At 34.8% G+C, this 27776-nt stretch overlaps 2 protein-coding genes across 18 annotated transcripts in view; both read right to left on the reverse strand.

Annotated features, from left to right (window-relative positions):
- The window catches only part of LOC101746345 (uncharacterized), a 104375-nt gene extending 94325 nt beyond the window's left edge, over nucleotides 1-10050 (reverse strand). For 8 of the 14 annotated variants that reach the window (XM_062673014.1, XM_021349706.3, XM_062673006.1 and 5 more), the window contains exon 1: nucleotides 9691-10007. The gene's annotated coding sequence lies outside the window, so the exon portion shown is untranslated. Of the gene's footprint in view, nucleotides 1-9673 lie in introns of all 14 variants that reach the window. The other 6 variants (XM_062673013.1, XM_062673009.1, XM_062673016.1 and 3 more) reach the window with 3 other exon arrangements.
- Nucleotides 10051-21105: 11055 nt separating this feature from the next.
- The window catches only part of LOC101738089 (RILP-like protein homolog), a 31738-nt gene continuing 25067 nt past the window's right edge, over nucleotides 21106-27776 (reverse strand). For 2 of the 4 annotated variants that reach the window (XM_021349725.3, XM_004929001.5), the window contains exon 8: nucleotides 21106-27682. In XM_021349725.3, the coding sequence (XP_021205400.1) occupies nucleotides 27565-27682 (118 nt within the window). In that variant the 3' untranslated portion in view covers nucleotides 21106-27564. The remainder of the gene's footprint in view (nucleotides 27683-27776) is intronic. The other 2 variants (XM_038016487.2, XM_012692767.4) reach the window with 1 other exon arrangement.

A 27776-nucleotide genomic window follows, 5' to 3' on the forward strand; every position in this document is an offset into this window, starting at 1 on the left:
ATATTTTATTCAGAAATACAAAAATCAAAACAATCCAATTTGTTTATTAAATCAATTAAATCTTGCTTATTAATTTTATAGTTTGTAATGATTCATTACAATTTAGAAAATGTTCTTAATATTACTACTACAATCCACCACACCTTGGTGGAAAGTGAGTTTAAACGATATTACTCATAAATCGGCAACATGAAAGCACAGCGTGAAAGTGCGTGAGATCATTCGGATAACGCATATAATTAACCGAAGCAAATCTCTGATTTATCTGTTAACGCGCGTTTAAATTGTCAATTTTAATTATCGACTGAACGCTCATTAGCGAATCGGATTGTCTACGGCTTACACGATTCGATGATCGCCAGGAATCTTCGGTATGTTTTGTTTATTTTAACACCAAAGAGGTTTTATTGTATTCTTTTTGTTTAATATTTTTAATACGCTATTACTATTTCCGTATGGACATTTGTATATTTGTTTGTATGTAAAGGAATCTTTTAATGACATTTTGACCGACTTCAAGACGTCAAGATTAACTTAAAAATTTGGACACGCATCAAGAAACGATGAGAAATATCTACATACTATAGTGTCTACAAGATAAAAAAACATCAAATTAATTCTCAGTTTGGTTTTCTGTTTAACCATTTTCTTATAGTTTTTAAACTACATAATATATTTTGTTATTTTAGCCAACTTAGTTTTGTTGTAGATAACTACTTTATCACCTTTATGACAATGTAATTAATCTTACAAATTAAAACAATTTACGTAACGAAACCTAGAAAGCTAACACCGAAATAGATTATCGATTTATCTTGATGACTCCAAAAAGTTCCAAATGTGGGTTATTGTTTCATTCGGCAAACGTGTTAATCTGAAATTACGTAAAATTTTGTATATAATCTATTTTAATTTTACATAACTTGAAGCGCATAATATATGTAAAGTTAGCTTTTGCAACGATTTATGAAATGTTCTGGATTGATTGCTCTTTGTCTGTGTGTTTAATATCCAGTTATATACATAATAGTATATATTTAAACGTATATGAATGTCAGATAGCCGTATGTAGCTTGTCCCTTATATTTTTTATTATTATTATTAGTGCTGGCCTACTGATATGAAATAGCCCTGTGATACTTCAAAATGAATGCCAGCTTAAGTCAAGCTCGGGAGTGTATATGTCCTTTATGAATTTTTTAATTGACCTTGTAGGCAGACGAGCATACGACCCACCTGATGATGAGTGGCTACCGTCGCCTATGGACTTCAGCAATGCAAGGGGCAGAGCCAAGCCGCTGCCTACCGCTTAATACTCTCCACAAGCTTCGTTTGAAGAAGGACATGTCATAGCGCTCGGAAAACACCGTGGAGGGGAGATCATTCCAAAGCCGGATGGTACGTGGCAAAAAAGACCTCTGGAAACGCACTGTGGATGAACGCAGTGGCTCCAAGTAGTATGGATGAACTCTACTCCGGTGGCGGGCGGTGCTATGGTAAAAACGAGTTGATGGTATCATCTCGAATAATTCCTCAGAGCGCTGAAATTTATCAATAATTTTAACAGTGTAACTTTAACCATATATAATTTTCTATCTACATTCTGTCTCGTAAGTTTAACGTTTTTAAGTTGCGTAATTACTGGTGATAGGACCTCTTGTTAGTCCACACGGGTAGGTCCACCACGCTGCCTATTTCTGTCGTGAAGCAGTAATGCGTTTCGATTTGAGGAGTGGGGCAGCCGTTGTAACTATACTGAGAACTTAGAACTTATATCTCAAGGTGGGTGGCGCATTTACGTCGTAGATGTCTATGGGCTCCAGTAACCACTTAACACCAGGTGGGCCGTGAGCTCGTCCACCCATCTAAGCAGTAAATAAATATAAAAAAAGAATGTGGTATATCCGCACAGATACAACCTTTACAATTGCGAATTCGGCCTCACGTCTCAAAGTGAGTAGCGGCACTAACGCTGTGAATTCTACCCGGCCCGATTATCCCGGTTAGCCCGGTCACTTAATAGGAAAAGGTTTTTTAGCCACTGCGCTACGGAACCCAAAAATAAAACTTATCTTTTCATATGTTTGAATTAATTCATAAGGTCAGCTATAACACAAAATGATTGTATAATATACGTACATGTATTACTTAATTATTTTCTGTACAGAGTTGATGTCTTATGCTATTTTACGGTTGCGACATATTGGAATCAGGAACTATGGTTTTTCAATACACTCGTTTACCTACTGACATGAATGACACGGGTTTTTTTTTGCGAAATCCACTTTCAACAGAAGATCTTTCTGATTGCTTACATTTGAATAATTATTGCCAAACATTGTTACAAAACATTTGTTATATTTATTTATTATTATTTACAAAACTATATCGGCCGTTAAGAAATTATTTCTAATCACATTACGTAATGGACAATAAGTTATCACACTTTTATTTGACCGATACCAGTATTGTATTTTGTTTACCTCAGTACGTCCACTAATGGTACACAATCGCATGCACTCGATACAAAAATAAAATATATACGTTGAAAACTATTTTCAGTAAAGGTATTCCCTTTTGTGCCGTATTCTGTCATGGATAAGGCTTAGATTAAACTGGGAAGAGCGCGTCGGATTATCTTAAATGAAAACAACATAGAATAGTAATCTATGGTGCACGGGTGGTCGCGCTGACATCTATCAGCCATTTAAATATCAATACTCTATGCGTGTTTCTGTATAATTCGGAATACTGAATGCCAATTTATGTATTTAGTTATAGAATTCGAATTTAAATGATTTTTAATATAATACTAGTGGTCTCGCAGTAGTCGAAATTCGACTATAATTAATTGAAATTATAAGTTTCGACATTATTATGGTCCTATTGTTACAGGTTTCGCCAAGACAAATACTCGTAATATTAAAGATAAAGAATACTAACCTATTCTCAATTTGACTACAGACTTTAAGCAATAACAAAAGTTTGACAATAAACAAAGAGTAGATAGATGTGTGTGTGTGTCAAATACATGATAGTGTGTGTAATGTTTTCTTTATTGATTTAATGTATATTATATGCATTATTTTAAAAAAATATTAGCATCGTGCACTTCTTCTCTATATTCTCTATAAGTGTAGAAAATTTCATACTCCGTCCGCGCAATTTTCGTAAAAAGGGATACAAAATTTTTGCTTCACGTATTAATATATAGATAATGCAAATATAACGAGTCAATTCTAAGCGAGCTAAATATCCGAAAAAGGCTCTCTGGCATCTATCCGGAACGAGCTATGAGCTTCTTCGGACACATCATGCGGTCTCCCAGACATGAGGCTCATAATTTCGGGTCGCCAGATTTCCACCTGTTTCGGTATCTTCAGAATTCTTTAGGCAGTGTCAGGTTAACATCACTAGGGGACTGCCAAAATCAATTGTCGCGGTATTTTGATCAGAATCCCAAAAAATTCTATAGCAATGGGATCATGTCCCTACCTACAAGATGGCAAAAAGTTATCGAACAAAATGTTACCTACATACTTCAGTTAAATGTAAATAAACTATATTAAAAAATGTTGTGAATTTTCTTAAAAAATGCGAAGAAACTTTTTCCCCAACCTATTAAAAGTATAAGTCTTTGACAATTGAATCATAATAGTGTAATAATAATTTCAACTAATTAAAGTCAAACTTCGACTACCGGGGGACCACTAGTTTACGTTAAAACTCTATTTCAGTTCAATTCGAAGGTACGTGCGCTATGAAGTTATTCGGTCAGATTTCCCCAATACAACTTGCAACAAAATTAATTAACTGAATTCTCTTTACAACAAAACAGAAACAATAATTCCGCATTCGATCGTTAATTACGTGTGCACTATGAAATTCTAATCGCACGGCATCGGACTTTGAGTAATTCGAAGTAATCTTAAATATTCTTGGTTTATTAACACGAAACACATGCATGTTCTAACGTTATTAAACAATTTACGAACGCAATAAAATTGTTTAGCGTATACGATTTCTCTGTTTCTATTTAAGAGTCGGTAATGTTGCTTCAAAAAAAAATATACGTGAATACACGCGGTCTGGCAATAGCTTTTTCCTACTGTCGCCTTTTGCCTTTGGTCAAATCAAATTGCGTGTTTGTAGCTGATATACAGCAATGATCTCAGGTTTGAGCCCAGTGAGCTCACTTATAAGGTTACGCTGAAATAGCCTCTCAAACTATCAGCTTAGGAAGGAAAAAAAAGCAATTATCTTGAATTATGTTGTGACTTCGAACTCATGCCTCAAGGTGAATAACAGCCTGGGGATGTTTGGCTCCAGTATCATCTTAACACCGGGTAGATCGTATTACTGTTTTCTTGAAAAGTTTTAATCTTATTATTAGTTCGAACACAATTTTTGAAGTGAAAACTTGTTTAGAATCGTTGTGATTTCAAACCGGATGCAACGGAAAAAACGACAGGTAAGAGACACAAATACAAAAATGTGTAGGATGAAGCCAGCAAAGAATGAGACAGAAATATACATACTATTTAATACAGCGCCATCTGTGAGATTTTTTAATACTAACGTGTGTATGAAAGTTCTTGTAGTGAATTTTAATTTAGGATTATACGTGAAATTAAAATATCAATTCACAGAGGGCGCTACCTTACAATTATTTACTAATGACAAAATTTTACATATACTTAAGACGTTTAGGATAATTGTATTTTAATTTTGGAAGGTTTCACTTCTAACACGTGTGAATTGCACACATTTTGTTTTTTTTTCTTGTTCACGATTACAATCTCCGTTGAAAAAGATTATAATGAGTCATTATCATACTTTTATCAACATTTGCATTCCTCGGTCCGCAATTGTGTGACATTGTTTGTTTAAAACGTAAACACAATAAACAGTAATATGTGTTGTGTACATTTCTTTTATTTTTACATCCCGCCTATGTTTACATATTTTATTGAAAGTAAACTCTTTGATTATAATCAATCGGATGGAAACAACATCCAATTAATTATTTTCTTCGTAAAAGAAGACTGAGAGTAGTGAACCGGAGTAAAAAAAAAAAGATATTCCAGAACAAATTAATATACACTAAAAACAATAATCATCGAAATCGGTTGGCGTGATATTGAGTTTTCGAGTTATTCATCTATTTGTCGCGCACGTACTTAATGCAAATTTAAGACTTATATGGTTTTCTCATGGATACCATTATCAGAACTAGACTAAATTGAAATCGAACCACACGGGAAGCGTCAGCTTTCTAATAAAAAAAGAATCATCAAAATCGATTCACCCAGTCAAAAGTTATGAAGTAACAAACATAAACAAAAACACAGTCGAATTGAGAACCTCCTCCTTTTTTGAAGTCGGTTAAAAAAGGTTTTTGTTCATGATTTTCTATGTGACAACATTTATTAATTGTTTCTCGACAACAATTTCAAACGAACTACCGTAATGAGACTTCACTACATGTCTTAAGGTGTATATTAGCATGAAGCTCGCTGACCTGGCTTCTTCCTGTACTACAGCCAATAACTGTAGAAAAACAAAACAGAATTACCAGTTCGTTTATAGAGAACGTAGAAACAACGTATGACTTTTTTGTTTTTATTTAGAAAGTACTTTATTTAGATTTGCTTATGCAATAAGTCGCGGGCCGATAGTTCTTTCACCACTGACAGCTCTATTCGTGTGTAGTTAGTTGACAATCATGCATCTGTCAATGTATATTATGTAATTAAAGATTTAGTGTGAGTATTTCGTGAATGAATTAGATTACTCGAACGTCGGGTATTGTATAATCTAAAGCAGATAATTTAATTAGCTTAATTCATGCTCAAGAATTATTCAAATTGTATCCCTGTAATTTTTAACGGAATTGGAATTGTTATACTATTATTTCTGCGTATTAAATAAATAGACTATGGAATTAACTGAAAAACCTCAATGCCTTATTGCTTTAAAATAGGATTCAAAATGGCAATATGAATGGTATAGTAGGACATTCCATCGATTAATTAAATATGTTAGATATAATAAATATTAGGAATTAATTTTAAATAAATTTCTTTACACATTAGTTAATTCTTTCACAATGCAGTCATTGTGACTAATTTTGGGCAATATAAGTATTTAGGCATTCAGTGTTTCTAATGTTAAATAAGTAGGTATATTAGGTATGTTGGTAGGTAATTGCGGGTATTTTTGAATTAATCAAGTACCTTTCAAATGAAGATGAAATTATCCCCTTGAACGTGCGTCTTGCCTCAGGGAAAGAGAGGATTACTAGAAATCGCTGGGGCATATCCGCCACAAAATTAATTTCGGATTTTATAAGACTCTTCTTCTCTAAATTTCTCTCCATCTAAAATATCCATAATTATGTACGGTTCTGTATGAATTTTTCAACTAATTTCAATTATTAAAGTATTCAGTATATTTTATCAGAAATTTTGAGTTTTGAGTAACCAAATTAAATATCAATAATAATAATAAATAACTGGGAAGAAATCACGCACGGTGATCCGCCCTCAATTAGGATTCTCTGTGTTATGGGTACTAGAGACTGACATACATCCTTTTAAACGTTGATAATAAACACCCAGACAAAGAGCAAACAAGTCTGCGTGCATCACATGATGTTTGCCGGACGTGGGAATCGAACCCGCGACCCTCGGCACAACAGTCAAGGGCGCTAGCTACTGCACCAACCACTCAGTCATATAAACATGTAGTTGCGTTCGAGAAATTTCATTTCACTCAATATAATAATGAAAAAACCACGTTCTTTCCACGAAAAACAAGTTAACTTGGTTGGTTAGCTAAATTTCATAAATGATTCGGCTATCGCTTCAATCTCGCAGAATTGCTTTTTTTTTAAAGTTTAATCGAAAGCTACGATCGCGTTTCGCCTACACGTCCACTTTCTCACACAGGTTTCGGACGGCGAAACAAGTGATCTTTAACGAGACCTGCTAACAAGCATTCTTGGATAAATTCAATGTGTTATTATCACTGTCAAATGGGATTTCACTTCCGTTGCGGCTTAAGTGTTCAAGGTTAGTTCAGTGTGGAAACTTGATAGCGCATTTATATGTACACGACACCTATTATTGGATTGCTTTCAAATTTTCAAAGGTTTTTTCGTTTGGATTATATATATATTATATGCAATATAAATGATTCGTATTGATCAATGATGATTGATAATGATTGGTAATGATTCAAGTTGATTGTTATAGTAATTCAACATTCAAATTGGGATGTCTTAAAACGGTTTCCGATATTTCGTAGATTTTCTTTGCTCTCAACCATTTCACGAATAAAATAAGAGGAATATATTTACAAATAATGTTCCTTTTTTCCCTATCTATACGCTGGTAGCCTGGAAGCTCACGGGCTGAACCTGAGGGAATTTTGCTAACAATAGTCCTAGCAAGAGCAGCGCTTCGCAGAATCTACCACCGGATCGAAATTGCGACCCACTGAGAAGATCCGGCGAGAAACTCGGTGGGCTATTACGTGTTATAAAATAAGTGTAGACATGATTAAAACTACTTTTACTGTCGTGCGTGGCCCGTGATTTCTTCGTCACCATTTCCAGTGCCCATAATAGATTGGATTTTTTTATTGCCTTGATAAGCAGACTAGCGTGAAGTCTACCTAGTTGAAAATAGCCACAAACACTGAGAAACATAGGCATAAGCACACAATAAATGTAGAACGATAGTTTGTTTTTTGTTTTAAACCTTGAAAGATTGATTGTGGTGGGCAAGGTAGAAGGGAAAAGACCCGCCGACCGGCCACCAAACCGTTGGTCGGATCAGATAACTGCGCTCACTGGACTCTCTGTTGCGAACGCCCTGAGAGAAGCCGAAAACCGAAGCAAATGGAAGCTGAGGGTACAAAGAGCCACGAAGGGCTTTCAAGGACACGACCTTCAGCAATGAAGTATTCGACTAAGAAGAAGAAGTTTGTTTTAGTGAAACTGAAAGTCTTTACTGGCACTATATCATTAAGAACAGTTACATAAGGTTGTTTATAGCATCCTTCTAATTACAATCCATATCGTAACGGACAACAACGAATTTCCTTACACACCTACTTCACACTTAGTTTGATGTTACGTAAGCTGTGATACAAAGAGAATTGCTCTTAATTATTGGTTTGGAAGTTTCTTACACTGTGGTTTTCTTTTATTATAGATATTTTTACAGATATTTATTTACAGGTATCTCAAGCTAACCAAATTATTGTCTGGGCTTACAATAGTATTCGTATAATGGCAATACTATTCCAGTGATTCTCAACTACCGCTATGACACTTTTGTTTGCCGCCAAATTTTAAATTCATAATGATTATCATCTATTGTAGAGAATGTTTAATTAAACATTGAGGATCACTTTTTGAGAGCCATAGGTAGAATAGTAGTGGCGTGATCCCATCAATCCGGGTTCAGATTCTAGTGTTAAAACCTCTGAAAGCCTAACGATTACGACACCAAATTTTTTACAACCAGGAAATCCTTTGCAAGATTCTATGTTACCGATAGGAGCGTAAAACGTCCGGTCTACAAATAAAATGTAATTTAAAACTGAATAACTCATAATAAGAATTCTTGAGAAATAATGATAAAAATAATATCACTACTTTAAAATGACACGGCAGAGTAATAGCAGCTTATAGTAAGTAGGTCGGGGCGTATCTCCACTCATCCCCACAGCTTCTAATAAGAGGCCATCAGCACCTACTGGAGACTACGTAAACTTGTATACATTTTAAAATTTACTCTAACATTAGTAATGTGAAAGATTGTTTGCATGTTTGGATATATGTTATTCAAACAAGTAAAAATGACTGAATGTATAAAATTTTATTAACCGGACCAACACGATACTTTTCATCAAGAAAATCGACATGGTTAGGACATATCTGTTATTTTAAAACCGAAGTGTGGTCCGTCTTATTATGTATCTACCGAATGGTAATCTGTAGACCTGATGGTGACACGACCAACTCTGTATTCCGGAAAATGAAGTTGTTTCATTAATATTTCGAATTACAAACGCGGGTAGACATTATTAAGTATATATCTTTAATTATAATTAAAACGCAAATTTTTTGCTAGGAATCACACAAAAAAACACTATGTATATTATATAGTTGACAAACTTCGATTCCTTCTAGTAGTTTTCCAAATAAAAATCGGACGTGAGATTTTCAACCTTCGATTGAGCCAAAAGTAATTAGCCGGTAAAAGTGTCACGGTCTTGTGGAACCGTAAAAATCCGCATCAGCACATACATGCCTCCGAAGAAAGCGTGTATTATGTAAAATCTTTAATGAACTGTGGCGTACCTACATAAAAGGTGAACGTTCATGTGAAAACAAAGCGACCGGGCCTTTCTATAATGAAGACGGCTTTCAAGCCGCAGGTTTACGCACATCCTTCGGCTTTGGTTGAAGCCTAAGCGCTTTGATTGAAGGTCAGAAGTAAGCGTGTACCAAAAAAAATACATTAAAAATTATCAATACGCATTTGAAGAAGCAATGGAACGAAGCCGTAACGTTCAAGTGCAAATAAGAAGAAACGTTGTTAATCGAAAGTCATTTCTTGTGAACTTCGAAACATTTCCTGACAGAACGCTATTAAGTTACAGCAATCAATAACTTACCTTCTAATTCGCACAAACACGCAACAATCCCGGAATAAGCTAAATTAAAAAAAAAAAAACACTTTGTAACTCGCAATCTGAACTTTCGTAACACTGTCCTTGCAAACGAAAAACAAACTTTTATCAATACCAAAGCTTTCTAAAAGTTTGTATTCAAATGCCAATCCAATTAGTGTTGTGTTGATAATAATCAAAACATAAAACTAGTTAGTTTTTTTTCTTTTTGTATCACTGATTGTCAATTTTTAAAGGTGTTCATTTATGTTTTAGATTGAGACTTGCTTCGAGCGCGGCGGTTCGCGGTTCACTGAAGGAAGTGAGAAGAAACACGTCATACGCTGCGCCCGCGTCTAGCTCACCTTTACGTGCCTTTTGCTTAGTGTATTTGAATAGAACAGTCTTGATACTAGGAATGATAAATGTTTTTATCTAAATTATTTTCTAAATTATCTAAACATTTGGTGTCATGATGAGTAAGAAAAAATCATCATTGATTTCAAATCGAGAAATTTCAAATACGCGATATTTATCTTTGTAATTAAAGGTGCATGGTATTAACATCAACATTTGATATTTTAATTGAATTTCAATTAAGTTTACTCCATTAAAATAGCCGAATCAGTTTTTCTGTGTGATATTTTGTCCAAATTTTAAGCTTTGAATGGTACTCCTGTAAAGTTGCAAATATGTCGCTTCAACTAAATAGTCTTTCAACACTCGAAATGATTCATATACTGTGAAAAACACAACAACGCGATACGCGATACAATAAGATAACGTGGAATCATTCGTTCGTTTATATAGTAAATAAATCCTCTTATAGTCGCAATATGTTGTACTGCCCCTCCGCGTGTGATTACATACATAATTTCTTCCCATTACTCACCGATTGCTTCATCTATGAAGATTCTAGGCAGTTACGACAAAAATCTTGAAATTTAGTTATTTAATTTTGTAACCTGTAATTTTTGGAATTCTCACCTCAAGGGATAAAATAAAGGATGAAAGTAATTCTTAAAGTAAGATTTTGTTTTGTGTTTCAGTATTTATACAAATAACTGTAAAAAAAAAGATCATGATATTGTTTAAAAAAAAATCATCAAGTATCAAGATTATTTGAGCAACGCTGAGCGAGCAACACGGCGTAGTGCGGCCTCGATATTCGGACAGACAACACCTCTGACACCTCTCCACGCTCTACGTAGCTATTTCAATAGAGCGTGCCATGTAATGATAACTCTAAATAGAAACATATAAGAGTGTAATTAACTGTGAATATAATAATAATAATCGTATGTCGTATCACTCTTGTCAGAGCGGTCGTGGTCGTCATCCAGCATCATTGCTGTGGGCAGATGTTATGCGCCTCATGAGCAATCGCCACTCCTCGCGGTTTGTGGTGAGCCTGGTACACTCATGCAAACAGCCGCCTACTGCCGACTTGATCTGGTCGGTCCATCGCATGGGCACCCTTCCACGCGGCCTGGTGCCTTCGACTTTGCCCTGAACGACAAGGCGCTCTATGGAGTCATTTCCTCACCCTGAGACATGTCCAAAAAATGATAGTATGCGCCCATGCACGAGCGCCGAAAGACGCTACTTAATGCCGAGTTTAATTGTAAATAATAATAATACCTATTCGCAAACCTCAGAAACTCTAAGAAATATACGACAGTACTTGCAATTTCTGGAGGTCTTTTTCTAACTAGTCCATGATGTATTTAGTGAATTTTAGAGCTTATGTCCTTTAAATAAGGAATACTAATAAATAAGGAATAATGGCCGAAGATTTGTTTCGACAAAAGGCGATAGATACACTTCCATGCCATTACTGTTAGAAATTTTTTTTGTTAACTATTCTATCGGCACGCTGTGATTGCCGTTTTGACATATTACAATAGCGATGTGAAATCTCAATTTATTCTCGAAAAAAATGTAATGAAATCTATAAGTTTTTATTGCAAGTAGTACCTGATTAAAAAGGTTTAATAAAACAAAAATATAAATGCTTACCTACTTAATATATTTGAAGGATCTGAATATTAGAATGAAAATGAATATAATACATACTTTATATGCACACAAGCATTGACGCGAGTTTGCCGGAGGTAGTAGTTGTGTGGCCAGCGATCCTATGTGGTGATCGTATTAAATTTCATTTTTTTAAATTTTGAATTTCGAAAAGCACATGCCGAGTTGTGTGGTAAATAAGTACATCAATAATTATAATCTTATAAAAATAAAAAAATGTTCGCGGGACCCTAATGTATATAGTTTAGAAATCAACGTAATAAATAAATTTTGTGTCCTAAAATAATACATTCGATAAAGGGGAATGCCCACTCTCCATAGTGTGCTAGGCCCAAGGTGGACATCAAATATTACTATAAAAATGGGCTGATTCAAATTCTTAAATGTATTAGATATCTAAAAAATATAGTGAAAATAAAAAACTCGTTTTGAGGTTAATTTTCTATATAAATACTTCAAGAACTTTTCTTTTTTTAATGTTTAAGATGTTCCTAATGTATTTTTATACAATTGTAGTTATTAAGGTATAAAAAACACATACTTCTTTAAATATCTATATTTTATTCATCTTCATACACAATTAGTAAATCATCTAAAAATAGCACAGGAGAGTATATACAGGGTTTTCAATCTCGGTCAGGTTAAAACCACAATTCACACAATGTTTTTCAGTCGTAGTATGAAACGTTATTGATAAAAGCAAAATAAATCGAAGAAAAATCAAAATACATCCATTTTGAACGCAAGCACTAGCAAGTAGAAGCAAGCGAAGTGTCAGTCAGTCAGATTAAAATCAGTGTTGTCAGTATAAAGAAAAATAATTACATGAAATTCATATATCGATCATTTTTTTAAATAACCGATAATTGATTTATTTCTTAATCTTTTTTTTACGAGTACACATTATTTTTTATGTTTTTGTTTTAGTTGTACATATTTAAATAACAATACAAGTTAAGTTTTTTTTTTATTGCTTAGATGGGTGGACGATCTCACAGCCACCCTGGTGTTAAGTAGTTACTGGAGCCCACAAACATCTACAACGTAAATGCGCCACCCACTTTGAGCTATAAGTTCTAAGGCCTCAAGTATAGTAACAAGTTAAAGTCCAATGGGTATGTCTTTGATGTTATTTTATGTGCTTAAAATCAATTAAAATCGATTGATTAATGAAAATATTTAAAATGATTTATTTATATGTTTTTTTATATACTTAGAATGTTTACTTAATACGTAAAAGGTTTTGATGTTGGCAATATTTTTCCCGCAAAAATAAAATTCTTGTTTTTTTCAATAGAGTTACTTTTTTTAAACTACTTATTGTAAACTGTAGTGGCGCTTATTTGGAAGAAAGTAAATGCATATTTATTTATGACAAAATTAATGCACTAAGTATTTTTTCTCTAATCTATTGTCCGCTTTGGGCCTGAAATGGGCCGTCCCCTTTGATGACTAGCTGCACGTCACTATTGACTATAAAGAACACCAATTTGCTCCTTCAAATATAATTACTATTAATACGAAACTTCATGAGTGGCCAAACGTCAAAACGGCCACCATAGCGTGCCGGTAGTGTAGTTCATGGCGTACTTTTCATCTACGCGAAAATTAGGAAATTTATTGATGGGGTTTAAGTTTTCATCTTGCCTGCATTTATGAGCAAGCATATGCTTAGCATCAGGTAGCTTTAAAAAAGGAAGAATTGCAAACTGGCTATCAATCGTGAGGCTACACACCAACACACTTCAAGTTTATTAAAAGTACTTTCCAAAAACGTAGCTATGCTTCGAACATCCTTTTTTTTCTTTTTTTTTATGATTGAAATATTGCTGATGGCCCGGAGGCCTTTCCAGCTTCACCAGAACAGGTGGGCGAGCAAAAGCTCAGCCAGGAGGGGTGGGATTTGCTAACAACTGCCCGAGCGCCTCCGAGAGAGATCTAACAACTCAAGAGCAATTGCTTCGCGAATGAATCTACTACCGGATCGGAATCGCGACCCACTGAGAAGATCCGGCGAGCAACTCAGCGGGCTGATGCATGGGTTTAGGGGACATCCTAATTATTATCATATGAGACATACTAACTAGATTAAAAGCGAGTTCCATATGTAACGCTTCTACCACTGTCAGATGATCGTGTGTATAATTATCTCACGGTAAAGAAACAAAATAAATACACGTACAAATTATATTCATCATTAATTAATATTGTTTGAGACTAAAAAATGTTGTGCATGAACATAAAAAACCATAAAAGGGTAAAAATTTCACGCAAGCGTTTTCTCTTTATCGCAGTCGGCATCGTTTTTGATATTACAAATATAAAAACACACACAAAAAGAAATAAAAGATCAGGCAAAGTGTGCCGTAAGAAACAACCTCGATTTCTTTATGTAGCAGGCCAATCACAAATGGAGTAGTTTTATAAAGATCCGATAAAATGTGGTAAGTTTTAATAAATACTATGTTGAACAGTTTATAGATGTTGTAAATTTTAATCATAAATCAATTCTATAACAATGTAACGTTTAGAATCTTATTGTTACAAGCATGTAATACGAGATTCGTTGTTCACATTACGCAATTGCAACGTACCATATTTTATTTTGTTGGCTTAAATAGGGAAGGCAAATAAAGTCTCATTTTAAATTCCTTACAAAAAAAAAAACAATTTGTTTCAGATAAGTTAATATTAAATTTTACACCGAAAATAACTACATTGTCTGAAATGGAATAGCTTTGAATCAAAAACTGTAACAGTATTATAGTCGGGAATTGGGCAACTGACAGATCCTTCGGCCGGCCTGCGGACTGTCTGGAAAACTTCAGTTCTGACTGATACATCTGGACTGGACATCACTTGATGCGATTGATGATCACTGGATGCGACTGGGTCTCGTTTTTACTGTCGCACCGCCTGCCACTGCAGTAGAGTTCATCCATACTACCTGGAGCCACTGCGATCATCCACAGTGCGTTTCCAGAGATCTTTTTTGCCACGTACCATCCGCCTTTGGAATGAGCCCCACGGTTTTTCCCGAGTGCTATGACATGTTCTTCTTAAAACGTGGCTTGTGGAGAATACGGTTGGCAGCGGCTTGGCTCTGCCCCTGGTATTGCTGAAATCCATGGGCGACGGTGACCACTCACCATCAGGCCGTGTGCTCGTCTGCATACAAGGGCAATAAAAAAAAGACTTGAACACGACAGAGAAGACCTTCGCGGTTTGTCTCGCAAGGGAGGGACGGCATCGTGTCCTCGTAAATGAGCATTTGGCCGTATCTGATATGTTATTCTGCTACCTAACTTCCAAATTCTGATCTTAAATACTATTACTAGTTTTAGTGCATTTTGTGAGTACTACGCACTAATGTCGTATTTATTACTACAGCGAATTAGCAAACCAATTTTCGAGAAAAGCGTTTTCCCCAATTAAATAGGCTTAATTTTTTTATCTCCATCATACTCACAACATTTAGAACTAGTCATTCACAAATAGTTTTGATTCAATCAACGTCCTACAACATAAAAAGATATCCAATATTCGAAAATCTGTCAACCAGTGTTGTGCGTTATTTTTACGAAGCAAAGAAAGTTTCCGGCATGTGGGTCACAACCTGCAGTGAACTTGACGAAAACCGGTCGTCTTAGTAAAAGCCGATATAGTAGAGATGACCACGAAAATTATGGGTCACCGACGAAACGGACGAGATTCGTGAACGTGGGTCAACTTTATAATAAATTGATCGAGGAATGCGTACGATTAGCAGTAAATTCTAATATGAAATCTAACGAAGGTTCAGATCCGTTGTTTTTTTAACACCTAAAAGTTAATGAAAACTCTATGGCACATTATCGTTTATTTATAATTCAAATTTTATTACTAAAATCTATAGTCTATGTAGCAATACTTTTAAAGGTACTGTCCTTATGTACATATATGTCATATTTATGTTCTGTTTTTTTAGGTAGGAAGAATCACTTGTGGCCCGCAGGACTTTGCAATTTCCCCAAGACAGATTGTCGAGCACGGGCTCAGCCAGGAGCTGCCCGAGCGCCTCCGAAGGAGACCTAGGGGCTCAAAGGCAGGTACTTCACGTATGCATCAACTATCGGATCGGAAACGTGACCCGCTGAAAAGATCCGGCGAGAAACTCAGCGGATATACTGTTGCATTTAAAAAAAAAACAATAATTATACATATTTGAATTTGGAACTATCATTCTACTTTGAATATTCAATGTTAAACTATTTTGCTCAGTTTCCCACCAAATTTCCTTTTTTTTGTCACAAGCATGGCTGACAGCCAGTCGTCCGTGGTCATCTAGGATGGATCTTACTTCGCTTGATTATACTTTATGGTCTCTTTTCGAGAGTATGACGAGAGAATGATCGATTTCAATGTAATCTTCGGAACAAGGTTAACTTAGGATTTCCCTTTATATAAAATTTTAAATAACAGACGATAATCTGTTAAAGTCCGAAATCTAAAATCTAGAAACATAATTCAGCAAATATGAATCAATGGTAAGTCTCCATCCAATTTGTCAAAAAAAAAATATATATTTACTTGCTATTGGCTATTTAAATATATTATGAACAATAATTCTTTGAAACAGTCAGTTTACTGGTAGGTACTATTTTCTACTCTGTGAATTAAATTTATCTTTGTTTTTTAAAAGCTCGTAAAAAGATTTACTGTTAGCAAGAAAAAATATTTGTAAATTTTATTACTAAATATGTTTGTTACCAAAACAAAATAAAAAATTTAATTCATAAAATGCATATAGTTTTTGAGTATCGATGAATGAGTATGTCGAATTTCGACCAACTAAATTCATTACTTGAATAAGAACTTAAGTTACGTCATTGTAAAAGGTTATTAAACTGCGTCCGTAAATTTCATTAAAAAAACAACTCCTTTATTGGGAGTTTCGAAACCGCGAGCCGCATGCATGAAGCCACCAAATATTAACAACACATAAATGTTTAAATCACGTACTATACTAAAAAGGAGACAGGCCATCAATCGGCTGGCAACTGGCCTGCCTGTAGGGCTGTCAATTGTTAGTTTATTTTTTAACTATAAAAACACAAATAATATTCGACATAATAAATTGAAAGGGGAGAAGATTATAAGCTAGTGTATTTCTTGTGTAATTGATTACCTATTATTATAGTATTTAGGCACTTTATACTTGCCAGTGACTCGAGTATATTTTCTTAATTTAAACTACTAATGTGCCAAGCTAATACGTTTTAATTCTGCTCAGATGAGAAATCTAAGTTTGAATCGTATAATTAAAGAGGTAAATAGAGTGTAATAATCAATAAGTGTACTCTTATCGAGTGGAGTGATTATACAGTATCGTCAAAATTTCGAATCCCAGAATATAAGCCGCGACCACTCCGAACCGGCAACAAGCATGATAAACAATACTTCAAATGTGACTGCGATAAATATTCCTAAAGAATAAGTCCTAGCCCACTGAGTTTCTCGCCAGATCTTCTGTGGGTCGCGGTTTCGGATCCGGTGGTAGATTCTGCGAAGCACTGCTCTTGTTAGGGCCAATGTTGCTATCAGCAAGGTAGGAAAAAAAAAAGAATAACGATGGAAATTTTCACAATAGTTTACTCCGAGTTTGTAATTCATAGTGACAACCCTAAATACACGACCGGCGGCCATTTCACGTCAGGTACAAAACCGTTACCACAAAAAATATTGTTATTGTGAGCAAGCATATCTTTTTGACAATGAATATTAAACAATATACTATTAATGGAACAACGCATCAATTGGAGATTGATTCTTCATGACATTGACAGCAAACGAAAAATTCGCTATGGCCTTAACTTTAGTTTATAACGCAGCATAGAAATTTCGTATAGACCTTGTGTAAGAAATGTTTAAACAAACGAAGAAAACTATAAGAATATACAACTAAGAGATCATCTTGTCTGATTTATCGAAAACAGTTGAACATACATAGGGCAGGGAAAACTTTTTCCCTTCCCTAAAGTCATATTTTATTTAAAGCCGCAAATATCTTTATTGATAAATGTCTCCAATAGTGAATAAAGTAAACATGCAAAATGGTATTTTGACTAGTAGGTGCCATTTACCCAGTGCTTGTTCAGAGCGACCAACCATTTCAAAGCTTATCTCCAAGAATGTGACGGACCATTCATTTTCAAGTATGGGGAATTTGTATCTTAAAACAACGATAAGTCTTGAAAACGAAATCGGACAAAAAACTAACCGGTTCTAGTGTTCCTGGTTCGTCAATCAAATGATTATAATAACACGTCTAATGCTTTACGCCATGACTACGTGAAAGAAGATATAGCCTTTCAAATAATGAAACTGAAGCCAAATTTTCTTAAATTTGTAAACTAAGACATCCCTGTGTTCACCTGTTAGGAATTTTGGTCTACCAATGGTCGGAGACTCAAATTGCTTGAAGAACTCACGAATTACCACAGAGTTACCGGAGTCTAATAGTATTACCGAGTCCAGGTAGCCCCCGACCGAGAGCCAGCGCTACACTATAAAAAAGATCCCTCACTGCGCCTTCGCCCTGCCTACGGAGTTTCTCGCCGGATTTTCTCAGTGGGTCGCGTTTCCGATCCGGTGGTAGATTCTGCGAAGCACTGCTCTTGCTAGGGCCAGTTTTAGCGACACTCCTGGTTAGAGCCCCGTGAGCTCACCTACACGTCAAGGAGAAGCTGAAATAGCCTCTCAAGGCTATCAGCATAGGTAGGAGAAAAAAAGGCTTCACCCTTTTTTTGATGCGTGGCGTTCGTGCGTGCGGTTCTTTTTGAAACATGTTTGAGACTTGTTGTGTTATTTTAAAAGTTTTCTTTTATTAAAGAATGAGTTTTGTTTTATTCTCTTTTTTTTAATCTACAATAGTAGATTGAAAAAAATGATTTCAATCTACAATAGTAGATTGAAATCATTTTGTTAGAAGTTTTGGTTAATTCAGTGAAATATATTTAGGCCAGTTCTGTGTAATTTTATTCCTTTTTTTTTAACTACCTCACTTCTGGTCGATAATAATATATATAAAACGTGACGGCGCCGCGGCGCCTTTAACCGCGTCAAAATTGTAATTGAGAAAGAATGAAACAAATTGTTTTTTTTTCGCCAATAAAGGTTGGTTCCGTCGCTTTGTGTTCCATAAACTACCAACCAATTTATAACTTATAACCGTATTTACTTATAACACACTTCCATTTTGAAGATTACACATACATAATACATAGAATATACAATTATATAGTTCAGGATAGAATAATTTGTTACCTTAAAGAATGTTCTATTCAACAATTGACAGCAATTTAACCAAACTAATTTGGATTATCTAAAAATACGCACTAAAAAATTCGAGGTAAGCAAATATTATTTAAATTTTATTATTGTAAAGCAGACATTTATTTAACTACGGCAGCTAAAGTTCGATACCCAAATATGTTATTTTATGTTATCTAGTTCCTCAAATGGCTTGCCTTTTGCTGATTTTTTCTGCTTTTAAGCACTCGTGGTAGAACTCGTTTACTGGTGGTAGGACCTCTTGTGAGTCCGCGCGGGTAGGTACCACCGCCCTGCCTATTTTCTGCCGTGAAGCAGTAATGCGTTTCGGTTTGAAGGGTGGGGCAGCCGTTGTAACTATACTGAGATCTTAGAACATATCTCAAGGAGGGTGGCGCATTTACGTTATAGATGTCCATGGGCTCCAGTAACCACTTAACACCAGTTAGGCTGTGAGCTCGTCCACACATCTAAGCAATAAAAAAAAACTCGTGTTGATTACTAAAAATTAATACATACATACGCATGTGTAAGAATCCAGAAGATTTATTAATACATTTTTCTACACATTAGTGTACCGAGTGCTCCGTTTCTCCTTGCCGTAATCGAAGGCTATAAAAGATAAATTACAAACGTCATACAGCAACTATTCGTCGCTCGACTAAATAACTTGAAATTACACTAACATAAATTTCTTGCATATTTACAACTTAATTAACATAGAAATAATTGCTGTGATCATTTTTAAAGAGATAGACATTAATTTCACTTTGTGTACAATCCATCTTATTTTGAAAGTTGCGTTTGAAACATGCTAACCGAACTACACGCGAAAGTTTCTTTTGCCACTTTGAAACACAAATATTATTTATTAATTGAATCGATGAAGGTGATCGAGTTTATTCGGCAAAATAAGTAGTGTTTTAATGATAATTTGGCGAATAAAGTAATAATAAAAATAAAATAAAAATTAATAATATGTAAATGTTATATCGAAAAATGGCTCGAATAAGTCGTCGTAATGTCTCAAAACCGAAAAGCACCGGAAACCCAAATTTTACCGAATTTTTTTTGTACAAAATGTAGCGTAACCGCATTTAGGTCACTTTGGTAAGTTCATAATTTATGAAACTGTAATCTCAAAGCGTAAATCGACTGAGAGCAGCTTTCCGCCTTACCTCGAAGTCGATGACCTAGCACGTCAGTCAAATTCTAATCAAGTTACATTGCGTGTTATGTAGAAAAACATTAGGAAATGTAAATTTTAAACGTATTTTTAGTACTGTTGTATTAAGACGCTCTACAATGTGCCTTCGTGTTTAGGAACTATTGCAAGGCACTTCCAATAAACGAATCATATAAGTTATGTTTATTATTATCACGAGCCATCAGGTGAAGCAGAAACAAAAATAGCTTTACTTACTATTTTTGGATAACGTTTTTTTTTTGTTGATCTGATTGATTTAAATCTATTAGGATTTATTTATTGAGACTAGAGGTCCCGCAGTAGTCGAAATTCGACTATAATAATTAATTGGAATTGTAAGTTTGTACACTATTATGATTGTATTTTATACTTCTATAATCACAAATTTCGCCAAGACTACACTATAAAAAATATTAACAAAGACAAACAAATCTATTCTCAATTTGACAACAGACGTCAAGAACAAAAGTTTGACAATAAATAGTATGCGTGCGTGTGTGCGTCAAATACATGGTATGTAGTGTGTGTAATGTTTTCTTTATTGATTTAATTTATTTTTTATCCATTATTTAAAAAAAATATTAGCATTTTGCACTTCTTCTCTATATTCTCTATAAGTGTGGAAAATTTCATACTCCTCCGTTCGCGCAATTTTCGTAAAAAGGGATACAAAGTTTTTGCTTCACGTATTAATATATAGATACGACAGATAGTCCAACCAAGAGTACCATTTTAGGTCAGGATTTTATCAAGGCATAAGTTACTCAAATGCAACAAGCGTGGTGGCACACACTCAAATCATTTTTTGCCTACGAACCTAACTTAACAGAATATAACTTAGGAACCATGGTCACAAATAAAACACATTTTCACATAATATAAACAGATAATATATTTTGACACCGTCAACTTGTAATTAATATTAATCAATATAGAACATAAAAATGTCTTTTTTTATAAAACGTGAAATATAATTTGAGGTCACAAAGAAATTATAACGAAAAAAGATGTTCAAATTTAAAATAAACAATATTTTATAAGTACCTAGTAGTTATAAAGAATGTTCATTAAAACGAAGAATGATGTATGATAGAAATAAATTGTTTTCATATATTATATATAAAGATGTTATCAAAACACAACATTTCGCAAAACACGCAAAAGTGACTGACAACTTAATATCAAGTACAGCACAAATATATGTTCATGAATCGTAATACTAATTGCCGTCTTATTACTTTTCTGTTTTTTAAATCCCCAAAATTATTCCTCGTTTCCATTATTTTCAACAAAACTTAATCTAGCAACCAGTAGTACTGTGACTAGAAGTAAAATAAACGACAATACTAATAAAATATAATTGGAATGAAGCAACTCCTAATACTTACTACACGAGAGCAAATAAAGAGCCCACGTGACTTATTCACAATAAAACTCTTAAAGAATATTATAAACCGATCCTAATAAAACGTCATTTAAGCCTATCAAACGTTTCAGAAATTTACAACACGGTCTTAATCATAATGAGTTATCGTAGGCTTATAAACTCGTTATAAGAAGACGTTATTCAGTGTGCTTAGTGCGAGTTTTTTAACGTTCTCGATAGCGTAAAAGTTAACCCAATTTTGTATGCAGTTGGAACAGCGCCCCTAACGGCAAAGGAAGGCAAACGTTTCCATTCCATACAAATATGAGCTAACTTTTACGCTATCGAGAACGTTAAAAAACTCGCACTAAGCACACAAAATGATTCGGCAGATGCGAAGCGCTCATTAACAGTGCCTTAATTTGTAAGAAGCTAGGATCCTACTTAAGTATATCTGTATTTTAAAGGTCTGAACAAAAAAAAAACATGGCCGACTTCGGTCAGCTGTATATTTTGATTGGGTTTTCAATATTTTAACATTTGACATTCGCTTTGATTGACAGTTGCAGCTAGTGTGAAACTTTTAGAGTTAAAAACTCAAAACAATCGGCGGGTCGTGAGAAATAATCGTATGTTAGACCTAGTGGAGTCATCTGATTATGAAAAAAAATTGTTTGCCTTAATGAAGCCGCTACTCGTCTGTACTGCACCGGTGGTATTGGATGAGGTATACTGGCCTGAGCCGGACAGAAGCTGCTATAGCATTATGCAATGAGTTAATGTAACATGCGATAAGACCTAATTGAGAAGTCAATCGAGACGGGGGTTTATATAAAGTCGGGATCGGCCCAATTTCAATGACCGAATTACCTTAGAGTCCAAGAAATGGCAACATTGGGTGTTTTAACGGAGTTTTTGTGATCGAGGCCCTAACAAAGAATTTTATCAAACGTTTAAAACAAAAAACACTTTTGTCTTCCTGTACCGGGCTCCGATAAACCATTATGAATAAGACCGGAAATATTACACTAAAACAACCAACCACGAACTTTGCCGTTCATATTAATTTGCCTCCATAGCCAACGGGAGACGTTATAATTTGACGTAATAACTTACACCATACGGTTTACATTTACACGTTCTTAAACAACCATATTCATTCAATCACGTAGGTGTCAAAACTCAAAGTTCATGACTCGCCGTTTTCAATGTTAGTTATTTAATAAATAATATTAATATAAATATCCATTGAGATTACACAGTAAACACAACTGCACACTTATTATGGGTATTTTTAGATTTCATATTTGTGCTTTGGAAACAAATGTACGGTACTTATTCTTAGTCAACTAATAGATTGGGACCAACTTAGAATGTAATGATTGTAAATAAGAAGTGGTTTGTCGTTTAAGAGTCTCGAACTCTTGAAAAAAAGGAACCATTTGAGACAACGTGACTTTTACACGCAAGGTGCCTGCATTGGATTAACTCAGTGATTCTCAACCTTTTTTTGTTGCGGCACATATTTAACGATTTCAAAATTTAACCGCACACAAAAAAAAAAGAAAATTATTTACTTACTCCAACACGCTGCATAAATAGTTTATCAAAAAATTTTAATATACGAAATAAACTAAAATATACTATAATTTTTTTTATGGATTTAATATATATATTCATGTTTAAAATATATTTTTTTTAAAATGATATAATTTAATAATATTAACATTATTATATATTCGCAAAATATGGCGGCACACAAAAGTGCCGTGGAACAGTGGTTGAGAATCACTGGATTAACTATTTTTAAATGATTAAAAATGGGAAAATTCAACAGCACTTTACGCTTAGATCAATGAGAATGCAAAATGTTCTGAGATAACTCAAACAATTTATTGTTTTCGGAGAAAAAAAAAATTATTAACAAAATTAAGTCACTTTTATCCAAATATTGGTCTTTAACTTTACCATTTATTCATTTCAAAGCTCAGAGCTATTACTGATATAACTGAAGATCATATGAAGTAATTTCAAAGATCTTTAAAAGAACTAGCATGTGTGTACATAAGTAGTACTTATAAAGTTGTGCTACCAGATTAAATACCAAATAGACAATGTAAAATTTTATTAATGTACACACTTGCCTCGCTTTGGCTGATACCGTTTTATGGTTATGCAGAAGAGCGAAGCTCCTAGAAGACGAGCTTTCGATAAATTTCGTCGAATTTCCTCGTCCTCCATTTCGCAAAGCTAAGACAGAGGTATCCGACTAATGCTACCTACGTAGCCATCCATCGTAATCCATCATAGCCTACGGAGTCGAGGCGTGGACACCTACAGAAGGGTTAGTTTGTAAGTTTACAACTCAGTTTTTAAATAAACTGTTACTTTTTACGGTGCGCAGTTTTGTTTACTGAATGTAAGATAAACAGCACGCAATACACGCTAATAATTGATACATACTGAACTAACTATACGACAATCATTGAGGCAGACAACGAAGATGACAAAGAAATAAATTGTGTTTCGCCAAAACGTGCAATTAGTTTTGTCCGTGTGGATGATACTAAATTTTTTAATTATCTGTTAAGCACCAATACTGTTACAACTATGTTCCTTCGGTGTTTCATTTTAATAGACATCTTAAGAGACACGTATTCTTCGGGAAGATATAAACATATCTAATATTAACTTACGATGTCAGAAAACCCAAACACTTCTTATTTTTATTACAGAATTCGAAAATTCATTTAACATTAAAGACGATATATCGACGCTTGAAAGGCAAACGTTACTAAGCGACAATGCTTGAACTTTACAGTAGACTTACATAATTTAAAGTTGAAATACCTGAAAAAAAATCTATTTTAACGGATCTAGCTGTAGGATTGAAATGATTTTAATAGACCTAGAAATATATATTTTTTTCGCGCATCGAATATGGTTATTGCCTATCATTTATGTACAAAGCAGTTATTGTCGCTTAGTCACGTTTGCCTTTCAAGCGTCGATATATTTTTTAAAGTATCAAGTATGTTTAACAAACATTATTCTTATTCAATAAATAATCGTAGCTTAGCCACCAATAACCGCGCAAGCCAATAAATACAGCGCATACGTATACCTATTTATGGAAGCATTAAATTGGTCTGTCGAAATCCTTAAAACAATACATCTTGTATTGATTTCATTCTTTGCTGAAAACTAAACAAATTTGATTTGAACGATATTGATAGATAAGCTACGTCTGGAGAAACTACTATTGTAAGGCTAAACCTGAAAAATCTCCAAGACTATTTATTTATATTTAATCTTCTCTAATCTTTTTTTTACTCTTTTTTCTGTCTTCAAAATTTTATTGTCAATGTGCTTTTTTTAAATGAACATACGTAAATTGTTGTAGGCTATTTTTTTGGTAACTCGAAATATATTTTAATTCTTAAAGTAAAGCTTAATACAATATAGATAAAAAACGTCAATGCATTTAAAATAAATAACGTGAATACTGTTTAGGCCAAAAATACTTCACAATAATGTATTACAAGTATCAAAATCGTTCGTCCCAAAAAACGTATGAAGATATGACGTATTCTTTGCGAAATCGATGTGAGTTGATGAAACAACAAATGGCACTCGCTCTTCCATACGATTTAATACAAATTATGATGTATCTTTAACAACACGTTTCGCTATATAATAATTCACCAAATTACCTGAATCATACATTTTAAGCTGCATCATCTTACAAATTAAATAGTATTCTTAAAATCACCGGTTAAAATGATAACGCTCAAAGAAAAATTTGTGACAACATACACAACGATAAAATATAAGTCACACATACACACACACAAACACAGCCTCGAATATCAGTCACACATGAAAGGCGAAATTAGAAAATCAAAGAGCACGACATATAAAGTCGGAGACGATTTATCGTGTCTTGACACAATAATAACAGTATCAATACCATAAACCTATCGTAAAGCGATCGTATCGATTTAATTAGTCGTTCCGACTAAAACACATTATGCTCTTTGACTTCCGATTCACGATATTGCATCGAGTTTTACGAATAATATTGTTATAGAAGGAAATTGACGTGAAAATTGGGAAGTATTTTAAATTTTACCTATTGAAGAGACAAAAAAGCATCTGGAAAAGCTTAAGGAAAATTTGTGTAAAACTACTTTAAATATACACTAAAGCCGAAAACACGAACCGGAGTTTTCACAATACTAAGCTACGAAAAGTTCTCGTAGGTTTTAGTTTTTCTACCAACATTAAAACTAGTAATAACTGGCAACACTCTATAACCATATTAGCTAAATTACAAGTGACCGCGTTATCGACGCCCACAATGCTGAATTATTTCTAAAGCTATCAAAAACCATTTAACGATCGAGCTCAATGCTAAATCTTATGCTTGATATCCAGCAAAATTTATTCGCATCTTAGAAAATTCAAAGGACAAAGAAACTGCAATCAATTCTTAAAACTTCTAAATCAATTATGATCTAAATGCCGCAACCACAAACCCAGCATTAACTTCAATATATTAGTGAAACAAGTGTACATTTCATTTTCATTCATGTTGTTATTCTCGTCCCAATACGTCAATTTCCTACCGTAATCGCTACACAGTACCATCTTAACAAATAATTTACTTAGCATTTTACGCAGGAAACATCTACCTTCTACGTCCTCAGCTTCGGTACAAATTCGACAGTCACAGTTTCTACTTACTAAATTGGAAGTGGAAGATTTCATATTCTCTGCTTTGGCAACACCGCCATCGGTACAGTCGGCGTCTGTAACCACGATCGCGGGCACGACTTTATCCGCCGCTTCTAAATTGACACACGTTTCCTTTGCTCCGATCGAATCCAAGATCTCATTAGCGGACATTCTCAGGTCACTGTATTTACATTTATGCGTTCCATTAAACATTTTTGTACCAGCCGGATCTGTTGTTCTACAGCCGGACCCGTCAACTCTTCGAGTCGGTAGATTGTCGCAGCTCTTGGATTCAAAACCCTTTTTCATGACCTCCATCCTCAAATTCCTTTCTCTAACGATTCCCGGGAACGAAGAATCGAACACGCCTACCCGCCTCCGACGAACACCCCCCGCCCCATTACCATCACTGCTCGAAGCAACAGATATACTTCTGTAATAAGGAACACGCATTTCAATGTAATCCTCATCCTCATACTCGTTCAATCCCAAACGCCTGTCACTATAGGAATGCGAAAAAGTTACTTGGGAGCTTCTTTCTTTTGAGTATCCATCTTTAGTACAATCCAGAACAGAAGTGCTAGATATTCTTCTTACATGTTGAGAGACATCACGTGCCATACTATCGAATGAATTCCGAGATGAAACTCGTAGTCCGAAGTCCTCGAATGAACCAGATGTAGTGTAACACCTCTGTAATTTCTTTATCTGCGGCGAGAAACTACTGTTGTTCGTTTCCACGCCTTTAAAACTGTCCCTTAATACAGACAGAGCTAAATTCCTTCCAAAAAACGCATTATCCACGTCAGAGGATGCACGCCTGCTTTTCCCTTTAATCGGAGAAGCCGGGATATCCTCGAAACTCCTGTACTGTTCCATCGTTAGTTTGTCTCGATCCTCGGAATGGATCGTCCACGCAGAGCCGACGCTGCTACCCGACCAATCTGATCCCAAACTCTGTAGGTAATTAAATATCTCAACGCCCCCGTCGAGTGATATCGACCTTTGCAAGGGAACATCGTGATCGTAAATAAATCGATTGTCGCAAACACGTTCATCCTTCTCGTCGAATTTAGCACCGAGCCAACCATCGAACTCATGGCTGTTGGGATTTAGATTCTGTAACTCCTGTCGCAAGTCTAATCTGGAGGCGGGGTGTTTTATATCGGAGTACCTTCGGTGTTTTTCAGTTTTCTCGGATGCCGAGTTGGGGTCCGAGTGTCTACGAGGGGGCGGGGGCGGAGCCGGGGGTCGAGGTAGCCTTGCCACCGAACGTGGAAAGTGAACGACGCGGGAACGATCCCACGGAGATATCACACTCAGCAAGGAACTTGCGAAAACTGCCAAAAGATAAATGTCCATTAAAAAAAAAACTTTTTTTACTAACTATTAAACCTCGTTGCACTAAAAATATTACTGCAAAACTTTACTAGA

This window comes from Bombyx mori, chromosome 16 (assembly GCF_030269925.1).
Source record: "Bombyx mori chromosome 16, ASM3026992v2".
Taxonomy (NCBI): Eukaryota; Metazoa; Arthropoda; class Insecta; order Lepidoptera; family Bombycidae; genus Bombyx; species Bombyx mori.